This window comes from Microtus oregoni, unplaced genomic scaffold, assembly GCF_018167655.1.
Source record: "Microtus oregoni isolate MIOR12 unplaced genomic scaffold, Mior012 000005F_ref0000423, whole genome shotgun sequence".
Taxonomy (NCBI): domain Eukaryota; kingdom Metazoa; phylum Chordata; class Mammalia; order Rodentia; family Cricetidae; genus Microtus; species Microtus oregoni.
In genome coordinates, this window is record NW_024543064.1 from 219,159 (window position 1) to 238,942 (window position 19,784).

The window sequence follows — 19,784 nt, forward strand, 5'->3', positions numbered from 1 at the left end:
TATAGTAAGTGTATAGAGCTGAGATATTTAATAGAAAGTTTCCAAACATGTTTATATATTCAAAACCATTATTCATATTCTTTATAAAATAGTTTAATGAAAAAAATGGTTTTGTTGCAATTTGTGTTACAATTGAAGGTTGCATAACTTTTAAAGGGCAGGTTTTTATGCTAATGAAATTTTTATTTTCTATGTAGATGCTGGTTAAAATAATGCTGATATCAATTTTGTCTATGATCATTGATGCATGTTTTGTAAAATGTGATTACATAACTGTCTGGTAGACTTTCACGAGTCTCTGAGCTTGATCTGTGTTCCTGTCCCTATTTTATGTCAGAAGATATAGAGGTAGCTTAGTTTGTTTGGGGAAAATGTCTGCTACATGAACAAGCTGTCATTATTAGATTTCTGATAGTAGCAACTAAATATATTAATGCTAACTTTTACCTTGCATAGTCTTAATTCACTATACTTGTTAAGACAATAGGCAATAAGAATAATTCAATTAACACAAGCTTTGTCTTTTTTTTCACTGTCCCAGTCAATTTGATTTTCTTGATACAATGAAGCTATGTGGAGCAGGAGTTCTGAGGGCAATGTTGTACATTTATCAGTGGTTGAAGGAGAGATGTTTAATGTCTGTGATTGTGCTGTGACCGGTCAAAATAATTTAAAATATTTAATCTATAGGAACGTTAGTAAAATGTTCATCATTAGTGGTGATAGTACAGTTAGAAGTAGGAATAGAATACCATTCTTCTGACTCTGTGGTATGCTCTTACCCCTCAATACTTTCTCCTTTTATACTGACAGCATTCTTATCATGTTTTCATGCTTTCTTAAGAATGAATTGAGAGACATTTTTATCAAGTTCAAACACAGAATTGTCACTCCAAGTTTTGAGAACTTTTAGAACCTTAAGTAATGTGCTCCAAGCCAAAAAACAAATAGCAAATCCTGTATTGGTTATGCTTGGGAGAGTCAGTAGCTGGTTTTCTGACTCATTTTCGCCATTTGCTTTCTGTTTTCTCCTTAGGCTGGAGTAGCCAGACCCTGATTCATGTACTGGCATACTTTCCTTGAAGATACATAGGAAATGGCTGATGTCATGATCATTTGAAGTTTGTTTTATCCTACTGTTACTTGGTGATAGTTGTAAATAGTTTTAGAATTCATAGTTAAATACCCAAGAGAAATTAATCAGAGAATTGAAGACAGAAACTATTGTACATTTTGCATGTTTCTTAGTTTTATTTATAGTTGAAATGATTTCTATTAACTGAAAGTGTAATTTATAAACATAGATTATTTTTAACTTCTACAGTAAACAATATTTTTGTTTACATTTTTTAACAAAAGTTATAAACATGTCCATATTGTCATAAATATATGATTCTCTATTGCTACATGTAGTTAATGAGTGCAAGCGCATAAGCATTTTCATTTGTGTGGACAAGTGGAAATGAATGGAAAATCTTGTACACATGTTTCTGTTTCCATTTCTATGTGTGCAGACCTCTAGGTTTTAAATATTCTATAATGTGTTGGGGACGCAGCCCCGCCGCCGCCCCTATTACTTCATATGGCGCCCACATGGACAACTGCTTCCACATAAAGCCTGAGACAGCTTGGGAAGTAATTCTAGAACAAAATGAAAGCATTGTGCCTGGTTTCTTGGTAGCAGCAATTTCTCGGTTCTACTCTGCTTGCTAGAGGCAAGCAAGCGCCTCATCTAAGAGAGGCTTCCTGACTCAGCTTTAGCTGCAAAGCCTGCAACTCATTAAGAGGTCCTGCCACGAAACACTTAAATGGTGTTGACGAAAAGCTGGACGCATGCTTTTCGGTTTTCAGCCGTAGCAGGAAAAAAGCTGCGCAGTTTAAAAATGCCGGCTTTCTGGGCTGTCCTGCCAGGGCAAACTCTGACTCTTTTATGCAGGCGGCTTGTGCGGTTTGCAAGCACAGGCTGCTGAAGCTCGCTTGCTGGCTATAGCCAGTACCTCAGCCATGAGGCTAGAAAGCTAAGGAATGGACTGGATCTAGCTGGCAAAGCCACGCCTTTAGTCCTACTCAGATTGCTTGGTAAATTAAAGACTCGTGTGGTCAGAAAAAGAGAGATATACAGTAAAGAGAGATTCAAAGACAAAGAAAATTTCTAAATGGTTTACTGTGTGTTAAAAATTTATGCAGACTAAAAGTTGAAGTTCTTAAAGTAAAAAACATAAAAAAAGGAAGAGAGGTGTTGTGTGTGGTAGCACACGCCTTTAATCCCAGTGCCTAGAAGGCAGAGACAAACAGATCTCTGTGAGTTCAAGGTGTAGTAGTGTACACCTTTAATCCCGAATGCCTGGGAGGCAGAGACAGGCGGATCTCTGAGAGTTCAAAGACAGCCTGGTCTACAGAGTTACTTCAGGTCAAAGATACAGAGAACCTGTCTCAAAAAGCAAAGAGTTAAAAGTAAAAATAAACAAAATAGAGGTTAAAATAAAACGAACAAAGATGGAAAATACACAGAGAATCTTGATACTGTATGCTATTATGCTCTCTTTAAATTATTTAAATGCTGAGGAAGGAACAACAGCTGCTAAAAGATATTTATTTATAAATGCTGCTGAACTAATCCAACATAGATACTTTGAAAATGCCTTAACTTTGAAATTTGGATCTAAGGACATGATGCTTTGGAAAGGAGTTTCTTATTTTGTTTTCACAGAGGATGAGACGCTGTTCATTTCTTCTATTCCGATTTGGTATGATGGACCACGCCCTCCTGAAGGATTGTTGTGAACATCTTCAGAAAATTGCTTCGCTCAACTGCCAACTGAGATGAAACTAACACACAGGTTATACCATGAAAGACCTAATTAACGACGCCCCCATTCAGCAGGAAGCAGTTTGGAGAGAAATAACTGCGCCCATATTCCCAAATATTGTTTATAAATGTTCTTTTACATTCAAAGGGGGATATGATATAGATATGAATAATTTACATTAGTATAGATTTTGCTTTATTGATAGAGATTTAAGGTCAATTTTGTTATATGTATAAGTGTTTCTGATTTTGATTAAGGTATTGTGATTGTGTAGTTCATTTAAATATGTACTGTATAATTAAGAAATATAGGTTGTTAATGGAGAATCATCGATAATAGTAAAGCTTGTAGTCATGTTAGTTAGATTTTCTAGATATATAGAGATATATTTTAGATAGACATTCTTCATGTCTTTCAAAGATTACAGAATAGGACATTTGATGTTTTAATAACTGAGGACTTTTCATGACAATGAGACACTCTGCTCCTGGCAGCACCAATCTACTTCAAGAGGAAGATGGGCATCGAAGAGGCACCTGATGGAGTTTGATAGCCATTTGGGCAAGAAACTGCTCTTGCCGGGACTACTGCATAAACTGGACACAGAGAACCCGCAGAGAGAGGACTACTGAACTTGCCTAAGGCGAGATGATCTTTCGGGGTTCCTGATTCATGAAAGAGTCTGCGAGACATTCTGCAGGACACAACAGATAGTGACTGAACTGACTTTGAATTTTCCTGCTTTATGGAAATGTCTGCTGGATAGCATGGGCCTGAAGGCTGAAGATGGATGCCCCAACGGTACAGAGGAACTTTGGGTGACTGTCCAGGCAGCGAGATGTCTTTGTCATTTCTAGAGTTTGAAGTTTCTTAGTTCTTGTTTACTTAGGTAATATATCTTTCTGGAGTCTTTGATGGAGTTAAGAATAGTTAGTTATAGTTATAGTTTTCCTTAGTTATGATAAAGATTATTGTAACTTTTACTTGATAACTGTTTTGTTATATGTAATTTTGCTATGTTAAAGCCTTTTTTTTTTTGTTTAAACCGAAAAAGGGGAAATGATGGAGGAAGGTCATTGGCTAATAAAGGAACTGCCCTGGCCCATTTTATTGGTTAGGACATAGGTAGGTGGAGTAAACAGATCAGAACGCTGGGAGGAAGAGGAAGTGAGGTCAGAGACTCGACAGCTCTCCTCTCGGGGCAGAGCCATGCCGTGCTCCGGGATGAAGCTCCGACCCGGGATGGACATAGGCTAGAATCTTCCCGGTAAGCGCACCTTGCGGTACTACACACAGATGATTAGAAATGGGCTAAATTAATATGTGAGAATTAGCCTAGAAGAGAATGGGCCAAGCCGTGTTTAAAAGAATACAGTGTCCGTGTAATTATTTCGGGGCATAAGCTAGCCGGGCAGGCGGCTGGGGTGTTGGGGACGCAGCCCCGCCGCCCCTATTACTTCAATAATGTATCTCTACCTCAATCTGATTGATCTTCTACTACTACTATGTAAATTTTTTTGTATTTTTTGGGTATTTTTTTTTGTTTCTCAGTAAAATCAAACACTCAATGTAATTTTGTATCTAGCTGTACTAAGTGTTTGTTGATCTCAAAGTCATAAATCGGATTGACAAAAATATTTATCATTACCAAATTACATGCTCTCATTTGGACATTCATCTTCTCCTTGGAAACAATGAAAAACCAGAGTTTTGTAACTGAATTTGTCTTCCTGGGACTATCACAGAACCCAAATGTTCATAAATTGATATTAATTATATGTTTATTTGTCTACATTGCAACTATCGGTGGCAACATGACGATTGTGGTGACCATTGTTTGCAGCCCTACACTGCTGGGCTCTCCCATATATTTCTTTCTGGCTTTCCTGTCCTTACTGGATGCAAGCTTCTCCTCTGCCATGACACCCAAGATGATTGTAGATTGTGTCTATGAGAGAAAAACCATCTCCTTTGAAGGATGCATGATACAACTTTTTTTCGAACACTTCTTTGGTGGGGCTGAGGTGATTGTTCTGACAGCCATGGCCTATGACCGCTTTTTGGCCATTTGTATGCCTTTACACTACTCTTCTATTATGACTCGGAGATTCTGTGGCATTCTGGTGGCAGTGGCCTGGGTAGGAGGCTTCTTACATTCCATTATACAAATTATCTTCACTTTGCAGCTGCCATTCTGTGGACCCAATGTCATTGATCATTTCATATGTGATTTATTCCCATTGCTGGAGCTTGCCTGCATTGACACCCATATCTATGGACTTTTGGTGGCTGCCAACAGTGGGTTTATCTGCATCATAATCTTTTCCTTGTTGCTTTTTTCCTATGGTTTTATCTTGCTTTCACTAAAATCCCACAGTTCTGAAGGACAATGGAAAGCTCTGTCTACTTGTGGGTCCCACATTGCTGTAGTGGTCTTGTTCTTTATCCCATGCATATTTACATATGCAAGGCCTCCTACTTCTTTCTCCTTTGACAAAGTGGTAGCAATATTTTATACCATGCTATCCCTATTACTTAATCCAATTATTTATATTTTTAGAAATAAGGACATGAAGAATGTCATAAGGAAAGTGTGGAAGAAATTGATAGTTCATTCAGATGAAAAATAAAATGTTTTATTTTAACAAAATTTGTATTAATAATAAAGAAGTCAAAATTATTGCACACAAACAACAGTATGTTTATTACTTATAGAGAATTAATGCAATTCTCCTGAACTGCCATTATTTTGGGTGTTAGAGAATGCTGTTTTCCCTTTTATATCAAGCGTGCCCACTGAGTTGGAAACTCAATGTTCATGCATATAAATTAAAGAGAATTGAATTTTATATTTAAAATCTACTAATAAAAATGAAAACAATCAAATCACCAGCTACAATAGTGGCTATTAACTCCATGCTTTTAAAAAGTCTGCAGGAAATTGAAAATTTTATATACATTCTAATGAAATCTTATTAAACCTATTTTCAGTACAAAAAAAATTTCAATTTATATTAGTGATCTCAATAAGAGTTATAATTTGGAAAGGATATAAAGAAAATCTTCACATAAATTCTATATGTCCCCTGTTTCTCGTGACTTCAATATTTAATGGGACTCTCTTGCCATTTATTAAAGAATTTGAATCATGTCTTGATATCTTGAGAGATAATCCGTGGTTGGTTCATTTCTACCGGGGCATATTTTCTTCTTGGGTTGAGAGATGTCTTATGCCAATCAGCCCTGGGAAAAGAAATGGGAGGACACCAGAATTATAGATAATCATCTCTTAGAAAAATAACCCAAAAGGATTCTAAAAAGAATTCTAGAGATTCCACAGAACTAAACCAGCTAAGATCAACTGCAGATGTAGTAAGTTGACTCTTTCTGACCCCTACGATGCCATAAAACATTACAACACCATAGAGTAAAATAGTTCTCAAAAGAGGATTGTATTTCAATTAATACACTGACTTTAATCTTCTTGACTTTTTTTGTTGTTCTTTCGAGACAGGATTTCTCTGTAGCTCTTGTAGACCAGGCTTGCCTCCAACTCACAGAGATCCGCCTGCCTCTGCCTGCTGAGTGATTAAAGGCGTGTGCACCACCACTTGATTCTTCTTGACTTCTATATATAAACAAAAACAGTTTTATTTGAAGTTATCAATAAAGAAACCATTCCAGTTTCCACATATCTGCTTATTGTAATCTCAGCACTTGGAAGGTAGAGACAGGAGATTACCTATGAGTTTGTAACCATTCTGATCAACATAAAGATTTCTATGTCAGCCTCTGAAAGAGAAACAGCCAGTCTTATGAAAAATAGAAAAAAAAGATAAATTGTACCTATATATCCTTAAATTAATTCATCTAAGTTTGTATTATGTTACAGTTCAAACTCTCCTACCATACCAATATTACTAAAGCCATACATTAATTGAGTAATACAAAAGAGGTACTAAATTATTTTATATTTTCCTTAGTACTTTGAGTTTTCACAGTCATGGCCCATGGCCAGCATGTGGATATTTTCAAGCCCTTGAATTCATCCTCCATCATGAACAGGGGACTCTGTTGTGGGTAGCCATATCTGGGGGATATTAAAATTCCATCATATGCATTGTTATCACATTATAGTTGCTCTTCTGTGGGCACAATGTTATCATCATTTTTGATTTGATTTGTACCAAATACTGCACAAAATTTCTAAGAATATGTAAGGAAAAGGCAGAAATTATTTCATTTATTGTTGCGTTATGAAGTTCAAATGAATTAAGTTTTAAACCATTATCTGTAGAAAGCATATACATTTCAACAGACTCAGAAGTTTGTAATAAACCATGGGCACACTGGTGTACCTTTCCTTCACCTTTTTCTGGGTTTCCTAACAGTATAATATAAAAGGTCATAGTATAATATTTCAATGTACACATGTAATGTGTTTCATCATATTTCTCTTCTAAATTGCTCTAAATTTCACCTCACACAATTCTTCACACCTATTTGTAGAGAGCTGCGTGGAGCCACACCTGATGGCAACGTGTACAGAGCTGCGTGGAGCCACACATGATGGTGCTGGCTCCCGCCCTCCACGATCCCGAACGCAAGTATTCTCTGTGATAATCAACTCCTGATATGGCTAAGGCCTGACTCATGCTATTATCATGCAATGATTGTCAGCTGCTTGCATATGCGTGAACCTATGGGCAGTGCCCACATGGCAATCCGGGGTTGGCAGCCCGTGCCTTTTTAAGGGCTGGGAGAGGTTTGCCTAGAGAGAGAGAGAGAGAGAGAGAGAGAGAGAGAGAGAGAGAGAGAGAAAGATTGCTGTGAAAAAGATCCTGAATAAAACTGCTGCAAGAAGAGCTCTGGTGTTGCGTCTTCCTTGCTGGTCGAGGCGGGCACGACAAGTGGTGGCCCGTATGGGGAACCTCCAAATCTCTCTCCATGGAGCCCAGAACTTGTTGCAGTCAGGGGGTGCACTGGTAAATCCTCAGGTAAGATTGAGGAATCGTGACAAAGGTGGGTTTTCTGCTCTCCCCGATAGAAAAAGGGAGAGCAAGGTAGTAGAACTGTGACAAGAGTGGACTGGTTAAAAGTGAGATTGTATGACTCTAACATTTGTTCAGATGGGCGCTTCACCTTCACACCCATTTTGTTTAGCCCTTAAGAAACGAGTCAGATAAGTTTGGAAGCTCGTGTGGCGTTGCTTGAAAGACCAAAGGTATAGTGAAACAATAGAGAATAGCCAGGTCGCCTTAGAGATCCAACAGAGAAGAAAAGATCTGAGAGAGCAGGCTCTGAAAAGGCTATGTTTGATGCTAGGTCATGTAAAGGTACGAGGAAAAGGGACCCAGGAAAAGGAAAAACAGGATTATATCCTAGTCTGTCAGAACTGGAGGAGTCAGATATTTCCACTCAGTCTGATGATGATGACGATGAGGAAGAGGAGAGCTTATGTGGTCCCCCTAGAATCTATCCGTAAATCTCTAGACAGGATAAAGATCAAGAGGAAAGAAAGGGAGAAACAGAAGCAAAAACAACTCGAAAGTACAAGGAGGAGTGTAACTCCTTCGACCCCCCTCTGTATCCTGAGGTAAAGGGAGCAGAAGGAGGGATTTCTTTCAGTCCTGGAGTATGGAAGGAGGTCAGAGCGGAAATGATGACCCAGAAAGTAGTTAGAATGATGACTGCTTTCCCAGTATTTCAAGATCAACAAGGTAACAGATATCATGAGCTGTTAGATTTCAGGGTTATCAAAATATTGGTCGAGTCTGTCAGGACCTATGGAATTTCAGCCTCTTTTATGGTGGCTCAGTTGGAGGCTTTATATAGATACACTATGACCCCATCTGACTGGATGAACCTTGCAAAGGCTTGCTTATCCCCTGGTCAATATTTGGATTGGAAAGCTTTTTTAATTGAATTTGCCAGTGCACATGCTGCAATAAATTTGGCAGCTGGAGGAGCTCAGGCAGTCTGGGATTCAGACATGCTACTCGGATAAGGTAGATTTGCCAATCAACAAAATGGATATCCTCCTCAGGTGTATGAGCAAATTAACAATCTTGCTACTCGAGCCTGGAAATCTCTGCCAAATAGAGGGGAAGTAAGGGGTAATCTAACAAAGATTATCCAAGGACCTACAGAGCCTTTTCCTGATTTTGTGGCCAGGGTGGTAGATGCAGCAGGAAAGATATTTGATGACCCTGACACTGCCTTGCCATTAATTAAACAGTTAGTGTTTGAGCAATGTACTAAGGAATGTAGGGCAGCTATCACTTCATATAAGAGCAGGGGGTTGGAATATTGGATGAGAGCATGTAGAGAGCTAGGAGGCCCGTTAACCAATTCTGGGCTAGCTGCTGCTGTACTTCAGCTAAGTAAAAAACGGTAACAATATGGGAACTTGCTTTCGATGTGGCAAGGCAGGCCATATAAGGTGTAACTGCCCTCAAGGAGGAAGCAGTCAGCAGGGACATGCCCAGGAAGCTGGAAATGGTCAACGCCCAATTCCAGGACTATGCCCCAGATGTAAAAAAGGAAGGCATTGTGCGATTGGGTGTAGGTCAGTAAAAGATATTAAAGGACAACCTCTAGTAAATGTTACTATGCCAAAAAAATGGACGGCTGGGCTCCCAGTCTCAGGGCCCCCAAATATATGGGGCCATAGAGGATCAGAGCAGAGAAGGGAGTCACGAGCAGTGGCCAACCTTCAGACACCCCAAGGACCGCGGCAAGCTACTGCAGGTTCAGCAGGATTGGACCTTCGTGCCACCACCAGACTCATATTAACCCCCCAAATGGGAGTTCAGACAGTAGACTCCTCTTCAACCTGGTACAGTGGGATTATTACTAGGGAGATCATCTATTACACTAAGAGGATTACGTGTCCATCCTGGGATAATTGATCCAGACTATACAGGCATTGCTAAAATCATGGTTGAGTTGCCTAAAGGTATTACCGCAATTTCCCCAGGTGGTAGGATAGCTCAACATGTTATTTTGCCTAGTCTACATGAAAAACATCCAGCTAAAGACATTGAAAGAGGAGATAAGGGATTTGGTTCGTCAGGTACAGACTTAACATTCTTATCCTTGGATTATGACCAAAGGCCTATTTTACAACTAACTGTTAATGGAGTCAAGATCATATGCCTTTTGGATACAGGCGGCGGATAAAAGTATCATAGCCAGTAAAGACTGGCCAGGAGGATGGCCTATACAGACCTCATCATGCACCTTACAAGGATTAGGATATGCAGGTGCCCCTAATATTAGTGCTAACTTATTAAATTGGCAAGATACAGAGGGCCACTCTGGAGTAATTCAACCTTATGTTCTTGAACTCCCAGTATCATTATGGGGAAGAGATCTCATGAAATCTATGGGTTTTAAATTAAGTAATGAATATTCAGAAAAGGCTCAAAGCATTATGAAAAATATGGGCTGCCATCCGAATTTTGGACTGGGCAGGTATTTAAAGGACAGAAAGATCCGATAGTGGCAGTACTAAGAAAACCCAGACAAGGGATGGGTTTTTCTTTGGGGCCACTGGGGAAGGAATTCCCATTACTTGGAAAACAGAGGATCCAGTGTGGGTTCCTCAATGGCCTCTTTCCTCTGAGAAGCTCATGGCTGCCAATGATTTAATAATGGAACAGTTAACTCTGGGCCATATTAAACCATCCATTTCCCCCTGGAACACACCTATTTTTGTAATCAGGAAAAAATCAGGAAAGTGGCGCCTATTACATGATTTGCGAGCTGTTAATCATCAAATGCAAGCCATGGGACCGGTGCAACGTGGGTTGCCATTACTATCCTTTTTGCCTGCCTCCTGGCCTATTATTGTGATAGATATAAAAGATTGTTTTTTCTCCAGCCCTTTGTTTGATAAAGACAGTGAGAGATTTGCCTTTACAGTTCCGTCTCTTAGTCATGAAGAACCAGACAAAAGATATGAGTAGGTTGTCTTGCCACAGGGAATGGCCAATAGTGCTACAATGTGTCAGCTGTATGTGGGGGAGGCTATTGCACCCCTGAGAGAAAAATTTCCCACTCTAAGATGCGTTCATTAATGGACAATATATTGCTGGCTGCCAAGAATGAACGAATGTTAGATCAGACTTATGTGGAGCTTATTAAGCTACTTGAAAGGAGAGGGCTGCATGTAGCCCCTGAAAAAGGTACAAAAGGATAAAATTGTTAACTATTTATAAGTAAGAGTTTGTGAGAAACAGATTATCCCTCAAAAGATAGAGTTAAGGAAAGATAGTTTAAAGACACTAAATGATTTTCAAAAACTGTTAGGTGATATAAATTGGATTAGATGTTATTTGAAGTTACCAAACTACGAGTTAAAGCCCCTGTATAGTGTTTTAAATGGAGACTCTGCTTTGGATTCTCCAAGGCACTTGACTACTGAGGCACGAGAAGCATTAAAAAAGGTGGAAAACAGGTTACAAGATGCCTTCCTACAAAGGATACAAGAGGGTCAAGATATTGCTTTATGCATTCTTCCCTCATATTACCAGCCCACAGGACTCTTATGGCAGAGTGGGCCATTGTTTTGGATATATCCTAAGATATCTCCAGCTAAATCTCTTGAGCATTATCCTACTGCTGTAGTGACTTTGGCATTAACCGGAATTCAACAGTGCCTACAATATTTTGGGGTTGCCCCCACAACCATTATAGTGCCTTATTCCAACCATCAAGTAAAGATTTTATGTGCTACCTTAGACGACTGGGCCATCTTGCATTGCTCCTATCCAGGGCCTATAGATGGTCACTATCCTAAACATCCATTGCTGACTTTCTTTAAGGAACACCCAGTGATATTTCCCAAAATTACTTACTACTTTACAACCCATTCCAGGAGCCAGTGTTATTTTTGCAGATGGATCTAAGTCCGGTCGTGGCACTTATATGGTAGACTCCATGGAGCCTGTTATACATCAATTTTTTCCTGGAGCCCCTCAACAAGTTGAACTGGCAATTGTAATAGAAGTGTTTAAGGCCTGCCCTTTTGCATTCAATCTAATTTCAGATTCATGTTATGTTGTTAATGTCTTAAGATCCCTAGAATGCGCGGGACCCATTAGGTCTTCTAGTCCCATACATGTAGTACTTGTACAATTACAGCTTTTACTCTGGCAGTGAAAAAAATCCCTTTTTTGTACAACATATCCGTACACATATGGGATTACCAGGTCCTTTAGCTGAGGGCAATGACAAAGTAGATTGTTGTACCAGACACACGCCATGAAGCTCCGACCCAGGATGGACATAGGCTAGAATCTTCCCGGTAAGACCAGTGCCAACAGATTATTAGAGATGGGTTTATTGGGATATCAGAATTAGCCAGTAAGGGCTAGAGCTAAAGGGCCAAGCAGTGTTTAAATGAATACAGTTGGTGTGTTGTTATTTTGGGGCATAAGCTAGCCGAGCAGGCAGCCGGGGTGTTGGGGACACAGCCCCGCCGCTGTTATTACTACAAGAACCCATATTGGAGAGAGTGGAACATTATGTATGTAATTAGTGTGGTAAAGGGTTTGTTTTTCATAGTTATCTTTAAAGACATGAACTAACACATGCTGGACAGGAACCCTATGCTTGTAATGAGTGTGGTGAAGCCTTTGCACTTCACAGTACTCTTCAAATGCATAAAAGATCACACACAGGAAATAAACTCTGACTGTAATCAGTGTGGTAAAGCATTTGCATGTAAGAATAATCTAAATCATGAGAAAAAATCATACTGCAGAGAAACCCTATAAATGTATTCAGTGTGATAAAGTTTTGTACTTTATATAGAAGTAAAACTTTTTTTTTTGGTTTTTTGAGAGTTTCTCTTTGGCTTTGGAGCCTGTCCTGGACCTAGCTTTTGCAGATCAGGCTGGTCTTGAACTAACAGAGATCTGCCTGCCTCTGCCTCCCAAATGCTGGGATTAAAGGCATGTGCCACCACTGCTTGGCGTGAGGAGTAAAACTTTTTGTGTGCAACATTCTATTAAAATCTTTGTATATTACACTAGACATTGACTACCAAAAAAAGTCACTGAGGACTTCTTATAATAAAGTATTTGGTAAGATCTTTAGCCAAAAGATATATAATCAGCTCCACAATGATTTGGGGTCCCCCTCTGTATGCTGTGATTGTATTTTGTTACCATTGTGTAATAAAGAAGCTGCTTTGGGCATATGGCAGGCCAGAATAGAGCAAGGCAGGAATTCCAAGCAGAGATGGAGGAGAAAAGAAAGTGGGGTCAGACTCCATGTATTTGCTGAAGAAGACAGATGTCTTGGAACCTTACTGGTAAATCACAAGTCTTATGGTAAAATACAAAATAATAGGAATGGGTTAATTTCAGATGTTGGAGTTAGTTAATATGAATCCTTTGCTAATACGCCAAGCAGTATATTAATTAATATAGTTTCTGTGTGATTATTTCGGGTCTTGGCAGCCAGGAGTGAACAAGATTCTTCCACCTACAAGAGAAGACTATTTCTTCTCTAGAAAAAATTTGACAGTGTTAACAATCTTTTCAAGCACTATGATGTCCTTTTTATACTGTTTCTACTTACAAACTCATGTTCTTCAAGAAGAAATACCAAATATTTAACTATGGGGACAGGAAGAAGCATGGAACATCAAGATATTTATATATCCTAATATACCCAAACACACAAATAAATATGTAATATATGGATATTTATAATGAGTTTGTCTCCAATGTGGTAAATAGGCATCTATTGGAATCTGTAAGCTCACATGTCCGATGCACCCGAGGGTGAGCTTTTACCTCCTGTGAAGGAGAGAAAAGGAACTTGCAGGCATGAAGTCTGACTTATCTGAATTGAATCACTTTGTGCTTCCCTGATGTCTACAAAGTCTCTACTTAGGAGTTTTGAATGGTGGTGACCAGATGACATTCAGGTTGTGGGGAGATCCTGAGACTTGAACTGAAGTCACTGTAAGGCTAAGTTAATCAGATACTTACATGGAGCTGTGGTTGAAAGATTTGTTAGGGAGGGAGCTTTGCAAAAGCCCAAGGATCAAATGCCAAAAAGCAGGGCATAGGGTGCACTTAAGTAAGTTGGCACCACTGGGCGGTGGTGGTGCATGCCTTTAATCCCAGCACTCGGGAGGCAGAGGCAGGTGGATCTCTGTGAGTTCGAGACCAGCCTGGTCTACAAGAGCTAGTTCTAGGACAGGCTCCAAAACCAGAGAAACCCTGTCTCGAAAAACCAAAAAGAAAAAAAAAAGTAAGTTTGCACTATCTGTACTCTGTATCCACTCTACTAATGTGGTTCAGTCTCCTCCAGTTTACTTTTTTTGGCAACTCATGTTAGTGTCAGTGACAGTATCCTCCAGCCCCCATTCTGCATTCTCCATAAGAACGTAAAGCTCTTTAGTCTCCACCCCATCAATCCCCAATACTTGTCTGCCTGGCAGGAATAAGGATATTCTAAGATACATTTAAATTTATCCCTCTGGCTAACAACTAATGAAATAATAGACACTATGAAGTTTGAGTTTCCTTGGGAATTTCACTTGGGAAAAAGACTGACTCCTCCAGGTGAGACCGTGTCTACTGAAGAAGCATTTACTCCTTACCTGACCACCTTATATGAGAGACAGGAACTGAGGTTTGGGGAGGGTTTTAGACATGGCAATGCTTTTATTACATGATTTAGTTATATTAACTTAGTTGTGTATATCCCTTGTCATCTATCTAAACCTGTTAGGACTCCAAGGATATATCTTCATCACTGTTCCAAATTAGTCACACCAAAAATATAATGTTTATTACTTTTATTAATAATTTGTTCTTTTTTCTTTTCTATTTTTTAATCTTAAGTAATAGCCTCATTATGAATCTCTGGCTGTCTTGGAACTCAGTGTATAGACTAGGATCTTGTAGAAAATCAGAGTGATTTGGCCACCTTATCTCCAGTGTACCTGAATTATAGTTGGGCACATCACAGACAACTAAATCAATACATTTTTGTTGCTCAAGACAGGGTTTCTATGTGTAGCTTTGGCTGTCCTGCAACTAGCTTTGTAGACCAGGCTGACCTTGAGTTTATAGAGACCTACCTTTCTCACACTATGTAGTTTAGAATTGTTTTGAACACCTAATCCTGCTTCTGTTGCTCAGTGCTGGAAAGAAATCCTTGCAACTGCTTCAAGGTTGGGATTTAAGTAGTCAGTGAGAAGGAAAATAGATGAGTGTCCTCCAACTAATCTGTATTTTATTGTGAACTTGCAAATAAAGAGGGACTCATGGAAGAATTGAGTTCACTGACAAATTTTAGATCAGGTATACCCCAGAGAGGTATGGGCAAGAAGGAGCATGAAAGCTTTGCCCCTTAAACCATAGCTCACATAAGAAATAGGTAGTGAGGCAATCAATTTTAGATGATTGCTAAATGTTCTGACTGGCCATTTCTTGCATTCACAGAGTAAGGAATCAAGAATTGGGATAAAGAACCAAACTTATGAAACCAAATTACAGTAGTTGCACTAGTCTGACCAAAATAGAACTGGATAAAATGGTATGGCCCTGTCTAAAAGAACTGTTATTTTACATTTTTAAGATGTACAGCCTGAGATAAAATGTGTTACTAATACTTGGTGTGCTATAATATAAATCACTAATCCTTGGAGCACATGACCAAAAACTTGTTTCACCTTTTTAGATTAATTTTTGTGGTTTATAATTACATCATTTATATCATCACTTTCTTGCCTCTAAGACTTTCCAGAAATTAGAAAAATCATGAATTTTGCTTTATCAAGAGTTGCTGTTTTAATGTGACCTAGGATTGGCTTCAGAATATCTGAGCTATGAGGGAAAGGATTGATTACACTGGTCAGTGACTCTGTAATGGAACACACATGCAAGGGATGCCATATTTTGGAAGGGGAACAGGAAGTGCTCTGAGAGACTGGAAGAGTTTCTACTAAAATACCAATTTTCCAGACTAGAGCCCTGTCTTCCCCTAGGGTGGAAAGGCAGAGCTGGGAAGGGCTGTGCTGGCTTAGTCATTTGATTTCTACTTATCTAGTAAGGGAACAGCTACTGCCTTGAGGCTCAGTTGGGCAATTCTAGCTATTGAGGGCCTGTGGGCAAGCCTAGCAATCAGGAACACCAGTGGGAAGTATATTGTGATCCATGAGGGAGCCAATAGGGAGCCATGAGAGTTGTTAGTTTTCCTAAATTGTATAGTTGATTTCTACCTCCAGTTCTTATCCCACCTTCCTCTGAAGAGGTGACACTAACTACCATTATGGCATTGGCGCAACGACTGTTCTGGTTTGTTTCAGCTGAATTGGGGCAGCAGGTGGTAGTATTAAGATACCCTTCCATAGAGCCTCTTGTAAAGACCAAAGTCTCAAATGTAGACATAGTTGTCTGGGAAGATGTAATGTTGTCTGGGAAGCAATAACATATCCAAAGACCATAAGACATTCTTGATGAACTCACAATAGCTTCCATCTGTTTAGAGATTTCCATTTAACTTCTACATTTGGTCTCTAGAGTGATGAGCCCACAACCAACTGTCACAACCTTTTACACCTGTTTCATCAGCCAAAAGTCAGCATGATGCCCTTCCCATGTGACTTCTGGATAGGGATAGGAGAGGTATTTAGCATCATTTAATTTGGAGGTTAAAACAACCGTGGGCCTGTCCTTCGCTGTCTGCGGGTATTCAAGTAGCTAATGTCTGATGTCTCATATCTGTACTGAATCTTTTTTATCAAGAAAATATTACTGATGGGCCTGGAGAGATGGCTCAGTGGTTAAGAGCGCTGTCTGTTCTTCCAGAGGTCCTGAATTCAATTCCCAGCAACCACATGGTGGATCCAAACCATCTGTAATGAGATCTGGTGCACTCCCCTGGCATGTGGGTATACATGGAGGCAGAAACTTGTATACATAATAAATAAATCTAAAAAAAGAGAAAATATTTCTGAGATTTGCTATCTAACTAACATCTCATATAGACTTACATCAAATGTCTGTGGAGTGTGAACCGTTGTGTTGCTAGCAATCCTCTTATCCTTTCATTAAAATTTCTTATTGAGTACTGAAGGCCAATGCAGGTGTCAAAAATTAATCTTTCTTTCTGTGTTGTCAATGCCAGTTGAGCATCTAGTCTTTAGAGGTCACTTGTGCTTGGTAGGAACTTCAGATTCTTCACGTCTCTCTGTTATCAGTTGTCCATCAATGTGAGGATAAGTCAAAAGCTTGGCTTTATGTACTGTGGCTTCCTGTGAAGCCTTGAAGAAATCTTTCCCACATTGATCCTCCTTTTGTACACTTGATAATGATTCCAATTCATTGATTGGGTTCTCCATAGCCTCCATGAACAGGACAATAAATGATCAATAGATAGCCTTTGTTCCTATGGACCTCACTGATCTTGTATAGAAAGGAGAGAAATATTCCGCCTTTTGGTCCCTGTAATAACATTAGACTAGCTTCTAAGAATGATTTTTAATACCTAGAAGATCAGTTTGATACTAGTTTTGTACTTTTAACTACTTTATAATACTTCAAGAGACAGACACAACTCAATAAACCTTCTTTGGCACACCTTTCAACCACTCATTGAAATAGTTGGAATCTGACCTTGCAAACTTTAATAAATAAATGATTCCTAAGTCTCATCCTTATGTACCTTAATCAACTTACTCAGACCTTCATAGCATGTAAAACCTTTCCGGTCTTCGTTATCCCGGAGCTATCTAGTCATAATCATGTTCATAATCTAAGTCCTTTTTTACTATGGTCATTTACATATTTATATTCTTCAAACATGTTCTTTTATGGACTGCTTTCTTTTTACTAATATCATAAAAAGTAGGAACATTAACAAGTATATTTATGATCTGTTGTGAGAATTTTCTCCCCCATGGAAGGGGCAGAAGCAATTTCTATCCCATAACCATAATTCCCAATGAAGATACAAAGTACAATTTCACCAAAGTCCATCCTGGGGACCAACCAGTGAGTTTACTGAGCTTACTTACTGATCATGGCTGAAAAGGTACATACAAGGGTTTTGATTCTGTGGTTGTTTGAATCAAAATGACCCCCAGAATCCCATGGAGAGGCACTATTAGGAGGTGTGGCCTTGTTGAACTATGTCATAATCACTTTCTGCTGCCTGCTGATCTGGATGTAGAACACTCAGCTCTTTCTCCAGCACCATTTCTGCTTACATCCACCATGCTTTCTGCCATGATGATAATGGACTAAATCCTCTGAAACTGTAAGCTAGCCTCAATCAAATGTTTTCCTTTATAAGTGTTGCTGTGGTCATGGTGTCTCTTCACAGCAATAGAAGCTCTAACTAAGATACCCAAAAGCAGACACACAGGCACTTCTCCATTCAGTATGTACAATGGCTCTCCAATAGCTGCATATGTGGAGCTTACCTTCTCTCTACACTTCCACTGCCCATATATTCTCCCTGACACTACATTTCTCAGTGAACATATGAAGTAAGCCTGATAGCACTCAAGGTAAATTTCCACTTTCAAAGATGGCTTTCTCATAGGTGAATACACAAAATGTACACCCTCCCAAGTCTTTCCCAGGCTATGTACTCTAGTTCATCCCTAAAACCAGAAGGGCACATGTCATTAGGGATGAATTGCATATAGTTGCCTGAAAAAGAGGCTGTGTACTCAGATGGAGGGGATACTTTTTTCCATGATGGAATATTAACAATCAGTGAACCCGGTGGTGGTCATCCTTTGTAAGCAGTCCCAGGTGATCATAGGAAGGTACCAATTGTTTGTCTTCAGATAGTGCTGAGTAACAACAAAAGAAAACTGAATAGAAACTGTATATGATAATGTAATAAATTAGTATTTCCTAGGTATAAACTGTTCAACTAAACCTTAGATAAAACACAATACATTATTCATATGATACATGGCATTACTACTAAAAGACCCCCAGTGCTGGGGAGACTCTCACTCAAGTCTTGGGATAACATGACCCCCCACCCCAGTAACTCATGAGGGACCATCCTTGCTGCAATCACAGGAGGCTTTAATCGAGGAGACGGGAACCAGTGCACTGGGGCTGAGACTCATAACCCACGCAGGGGAAAAGTTTGACCCTGAGTGACCGGGAGAAGAAGTTTTTAAGGGAAGAAACCACAGCCCAGTAATCCAAAATGGTCAGAGAAAAATTTGAAAATCCAGTGATGGTCACAAGGGGGCAACTCCCTGCCTCTCAAGATCACTCTCAAGATAACAATCTAACTTTATCTTCAGCTAGTTCCTGAAACATACTCACTGAACTGGCTAATCCTAGATTCCTGATTCTTCTCTTCCTGCTTAGATTTTTGGCTATTTTCTTCCTGCTGCTAGGGTCTGGATTTATCTAGGTTTTTCACTACTATAACCATGCTTTTGGGTTTTAATGTATGTAGTTGATACCAAGAAACAGCAAATACATAACAAAATATGGAATTGATCCAGTCCAGCACAACTAACAAATCCCTCTTAAAACTGTGATGCTCCAGCTTACTCTAGATAGTTACACAGGCAGACTCTCTATCCTTTCTATGGGTGAGCATCTCATTTGCTTTTTTCACTACAGACATGTATACACAAAAGTTAAATAAACATTTACATCTTTGGATCAAAATCTCTAATAGTCCTGATTAACATTCTACTTGTCTTTGGGTGTATTTCAGAGCCAGCCCTCCCTCAGCTAAATTCTATATTGTGTGGCTTACTCTCTAAGGATTGGTCAATCCTTTATATCACCAATTCTAGTCTTCTACATTGCGACTGAGTAGTGGAGTACTACACAGTACATGAGACCCCATTTACAACTTCCACAAATTAACTCCAAATGGGCCTTACACCTAAATGTCAAGTGCTAAGTGCAGAACTTCTAGAAAATACTTGAAACTAGGCCTCTCTGACTTTGGCAACCT

The 19,784-nt window shown here is 39.3% G+C and overlaps 1 protein-coding gene across 1 annotated transcript; it reads left to right on the plus strand.

Annotated features, from left to right (window-relative positions):
- The first annotated feature begins 4,498 nt into the window (after positions 1–4,498).
- On the plus strand, positions 4,499–5,440 carry LOC121448572 (olfactory receptor 4C15-like). The gene has a single exon (XM_041652695.1). The coding sequence runs from the start codon at positions 4,505–4,507 to the stop codon at positions 5,438–5,440; it is 936 nt and encodes a 311-aa protein (XP_041508629.1). The 5' UTR covers positions 4,499–4,504.
- The last annotated feature ends 14,344 nt before the right edge of the window (positions 5,441–19,784 follow it).